General features: G+C 46.5%; 1 protein-coding gene across 1 annotated transcript; it reads left to right on the forward strand.

The window, feature by feature from the left end:
* The first annotated feature begins 374 nt into the window (after window positions 1-374).
* On the forward strand, window positions 375-1,141 carry LOC120966308 (NADH-ubiquinone oxidoreductase chain 2). Its single transcript, XM_040392228.3, has one exon. It carries the CDS (start codon window positions 487-489, stop codon window positions 1,078-1,080), a length of 594 nt encoding a protein of 197 aa, XP_040248162.3. The 5' UTR covers window positions 375-486; the 3' UTR covers window positions 1,081-1,141.
* Window positions 1,142-5,097: the final 3,956 nt, after the last annotated feature.

Below are 5,097 nucleotides of genomic sequence, written 5' to 3' on the forward strand. Positions count from 1 at the left end.
TCGATTTGTTTTTCATCGAAAAGGAAGAAGGCCGAGGGGATAGCAGCATTCCTTTGGGCTTTGCCTGCCGACGTTCTAATAAAGAATTCCGGCTCAGCCCGGGAAAGCGCTGGCAACAACATAAAGAAAGGGGTCCATGTAGCTGCTGCGCCCGCCCACTGAGAAGCAGGTTCGGCATCTACTACAAAAGAGAGAATCCACTTCAGATAACCATGTCTCTGCTAGGCAGCGTGTGGAATGGCCGAGAGCGGACCAAATGGATATATAATCCAAGCCGAGAGTGGAGTTACGTGAACAACCGTCTGATGGAAAACAACTTTCACGTTCGGTTCAGAGAGCACTTTTTTCGTTGAGAATAAGTCCTTCCCTTTTGTGTGAATTCCCCAGTGAAGAACTAACAACTTGTGGGGCCCTATCTATTCAATCTCTCGAGCCCCAAGAAAACCACCCTCTCCCTCGGACTCAATCTCTCTTTTGACTCTATATATGTGGGCACCTGATATCTATGAGGGTTCACCCACCCCGGTGACAGCATTCCTTTCTATTGCGCCTAAAATCTCTATTTTTGCAAATATGTCACGTGTTTCTATTGTTGCTTCCTATGGGGGTACATTACAACAAATCTTCTTTTTCTGCAGCATTGCTTCTATGATCTTAGGAGCACTGGCCGCCATGGCCCAAACGAAAGTCAAAAGACCTCTAGCTCATAGTTCGATTGGACATGTAGGTTATATTCGTACTGGTTTCTCATGTGGAACCATAGAAGGAATTCAATCACTACTAATTGGTATATTTGTTTATGCATCAATGAGGATAGATGCATTCGCCATAGTTCCAGCATTACGGCAAACCCGTGTCCAATATATAGCGGATTTGGGCGCTCTAGCCAAAACGAATCCTATTTCGGCTATGACCTTCTCCATTACAATGTTCTCATACGCAGGAATACCCCCGTTAGCCGGATTTTGTAGCAAATTCTATTTGTTCTTCGCTACTTTGGGTTGTGGGGCTTACTTCCTAGCCCCAGTGGGAGTAGTGACTAGCGTTATAGGTCGTTGGGCGGCCGGAAGGTTGCCATGAGTAAGGTTGGGAGACCGAAGGCAGTTTTCCGTGCACCGGACACGTAGCTTACCGAATCAGTTGCAACACAAATGGGAATGCATGCTACGAAAGACAGGGTCGAGTCTGATACATCAACCATCGACTCCATATCCTTGTACGAGTCCACAATCATAACACGAGATGAACCTGGGTTTGGTGAATGGAAGTTGGCCTTAGGTGTAATAGGACTCCCAGTTACTGCGCGCGATCGTATACTGAGGTGCTCCCCGTCGGTTGTTGGAACGACGCGAGCTGGGCCGGGCCTCGATTCCTTTCAAAAAGATGAAGGGACAGAGGTGACTAATTCCCCATCTCATTTGGGGCGGAAAACGAATCGACATCTCGATGTGATACAACCCTTTCCATTTTCGTTGGGAAAGAACGGCGAAGTCCATCCGAACCCTCCAATGAAGAAATAAGAGGAGAGCAAAGCGCCAATGGCGCGCGAAGCGCATGCGGAAGGGGCACGGAGAAATAAAGAAGTTTGGGGGAGAAGCAGCCGAGCTCATTCCCTTCGCTTCCTGGGCCCAAAGCAGTGCTTTGTTTCCTGGCCAAATCAAGGATTTGGGGCTGATTGCAAAAGATATCTGAATAGAAAGATGGATCCATCCATCTATCCAGATATCTAAAAAAGAATCGATTTCGATTTCATGAAACCTTTGATTCAAAGAACTACGCTTAGCCCCCCCTCCCCGCTCATGAAACGGCTCTGCTGCAATGGATGGCAGAGGGTCCGTAGTACCCGAAGCACCGGAGTGATCCAGTAGCCCGGAAGGGGCCTAGAAGTGCCTACTACTACACCACACTACACTTGGCTCTACACATTTACAGAGCTTACCCCTATCTAGTGTCTGGCAGAACGTTGGGGGCTTGAATCGTCGATTCGTTATCCCCATCTCAGGCTAGGCTAACGGAGCCTGACTTATTCAGGGGAGAGAGTGGAGCCTATCGAAGCACTCTTGAGAGTAAGATCTTTGGCTCCTCTTCATTCTCTACAGGGGTCTTTGCCCACATGGAAGCGGGGCAGAGATGGATAAGATCAAACACGGGAATAAGAAGCATTTGAAATGCCTTTTTGATCATTTTTATAGAGGTGACTAATTCCCCATCTCATTTGGGGCGGAAAACGAATCGACATCTCGATTTGATACATCCCTTTCCATTTTCGTTGGGAAAGAACGGCGAAGTCCATCCGAACCCTCCAATGAAGAAATAAGAGGAGAGCAAAGCGCCAATGGCGCGCGAAGCACATGCGGAAGGGGCACGGAGAAATAAAGAAGTTTGGGGGAGAAGCAGCCGAGCTCATTCCCTTTGCTTCCTGGGCCCAAAGCAGTGCTTTGATTCCTGGCCAAATCAAGGATTTGGGGCTGATTGCAAAAGATATCTGAATAGAAAGATAGATCCATCCATCTATCCAGATATCTAAAAAAGAATCGATTTCGATTTCATGAAACCTTTGATTCAAAGAACTACGCTTAGCCCCCCCGCTCATGAAACGGCTCTGCTGCAATGGATGGCAGAGGGTCCGTAGTACCCGAAGCACTGGAGTGATCCAGTAGCCGGGAAGGGGCCTAGAAGTGCCTACTACTACACCACACTACACTTGGCTCTACACATTTACAGAGCTTACCCCTGTCCAGTGTCTGGCAAAATGTTGGGGGCTTCAATCGTCGACTCGTTATCCCCATCTCAGCCCAGGCTAACGAAGCCTGACTTATTCAGGGGAGAGAGTGGAGCCTATCGAAGCACTCTTGAGAGTAAGATCCTTGGCTCCTCTTCATTCTCTACAGGGGTCTTTGCCCACATGGAAGCGGGGCAGAGATGGATAAGATCAAACACGGGAATAAGAAGCATTTGAAATGCCTTTTTGATCATTTTGATAGAGGGGGATGGATAAAGTGGGCAAAACAGACTCACATTTTTCAATCGAAAAGATGGGTTCCTTTTTCGTCTCGACAAAGAAAGAATCATCTTGAAAATGCTCCTAACCCCTTCGTAGGGCCGTGTATAGTAAGTGATCCGAACCTTCCCGGAGCGAGCCCCACTTACAGGCAAGTGAAGTTGGTGAGCCGTATGAGGGGCAACTATCTCCTGCGGTTCAGAGAGGACTCAGCTGTTAGTTAGTACCCCCTTGGTTTCGGGGTGGACCCTTTCACTCTATTTTATTATATATGCTTAGCGAAAAGAATGTTTTTTGATAGACCTAGGACATGGATTCTATATGAACCAATGGATCGTGACAAGTCGTTACTACTAGCAATGACTTCCTCTTTTATTACTTCATCCTTTCCATATCCCTCCCTCTTGTTCGATCTTACTCATCAAATGGCACTCAGTTCATATCTGGAAGTTCGTTCGATCATTGACAAGGTTCAAAGAAAGGGTGGGCCATTCACCATGAAGGCTAAAAGCGAGATAGGCTTTACTGGACATTTTCGCTTACAAAGGCGAAGACAATTCCACGTTTTTTCAGCCGATTCTCCGAAATTTAAGACAATTATCCTCACTCAAACTTCAAAAAGTCCTTTTTTCTGATGTAAATTCTGTCTGTCTCCTTTGTCCTTCCTAACGCTAGTCTAGTCTCCGATTAAAGGATTGATACGGGCGTGCTTCCTTGCAGAGGGTTGTTTTAGACACCTACCCACCAGAAACTTCGCTTTGCCACCCAGGTATAACCTAAGCCTTCCACAAAGGAATATTTACTACTGGGTCCATCACGTGTCCAGATACCGGTGCATCCCTTGCCGTTTCCCCATCGGTTGAAGTTGGATCAAAGTCCCCGGACGCGAATGCTCATTATAGAAAGAACTAGGCCTACTTAGGTAAACATGCACCCCATCACTACCGAAGTAGTTGAAATCTCTAACTTAGGTGCGTTTGCCCATTACTTCTACCCATCTACGCGATTATGAGATCCAGCCATTGGAACTGAGAGATCCCCGCTGTTTGACCTACTCAAGTAGGCTTTCTATTGAATATCCACCCGTGGTAATTGCTTGACTGGTAGAAGCACCAAGCTTTGGTACTATAGTCGTACTCGAGACCCTATTGAGCTGCTTAGTCTTCTCCTTTCTTTGATGATCTTCAACACATCTATTTGAATTCCCTGCGAGTGAAGGATTTCTCGTATGGAGAAAAACCTCTTGAGCGCTATCTGATCTTATTTTTGTATTTCAAATATGGGACCTGCCTTTTTAATGGGACATCCCGGCAACATGCCTACTCATGCATGTGGCCAAGTACTCGACCAATCCTCAGAGCGAAGGGATGAACGAATTCTTGAGGTCTGGTTCATTGAGGTCAGCATCACATGAAACCTTTAGCACTTCCGTTCGATATTGGATGGAGTATGGCTGGAAGGTGAGCCTAGCTAGTCTTGTCAATCGGCCCTGACTCGTCTTCTCCTTGGTACCTACCGCTATTGAACTTCGGTACCTATATTCCTGAAACAAGACAGACCTTCATGAAGACCTTCTATTTTGGAATAAGATCGGACATTTCCACATTGAGGTGAAATTACATATGAGGAAAATAATCCTGGACTACGAAAGCTGCCCTTGTGTGGTAGAACCAAGTCTTCCACCGGGCGGTCAGCCAAGTACTGAAGCCCCTATCTTGATATAGAATAGAAGTGAGTTCACACTAAAAATAGAAGAAGCCCTATGATTTTTTAGCCCTGCTATCAATCACTTCGGTAAAGGGATCGAAAGATTATGGTCTGAAATAGAGATTTGAGAGTCCCTCGTGTGAGTACGTGCTAAAGAGCAAGGAGTGAAAGTGCGTTCATCTTTCTTTCTGCTAGTTGTTTCCTGCTAATAGTGATTAGTGAGTGCCCCATACATAGCCAATGTCCGTCCGTGTTCACATCCAGTCTTCTCTATACACTAGTGCAACTTCCAGCTCTATGCTATGTATGGTAGTCGTTTGACTCGGGAATCCCTGATAAAAGCTTTTAGTCCGTGCCTGGCAGTTTCAGCCGTGGTCCAGTCCAGCAGC

This window comes from Aegilops tauschii, chromosome 6 (genome assembly GCF_002575655.3).
Source record: "Aegilops tauschii subsp. strangulata cultivar AL8/78 chromosome 6, Aet v6.0, whole genome shotgun sequence".
Lineage (NCBI taxonomy): Eukaryota > Viridiplantae > Streptophyta > Magnoliopsida > Poales > Poaceae > Aegilops > Aegilops tauschii.

Bases quoted from the DNA above. Each gene is read 5' to 3' on its own strand.
- LOC120966308 (XM_040392228.3), top strand. From the start codon at position 487: ATGTGGGCACCTGATATCTATGAGGGTTCACCCACCCCGGTGACAGCA.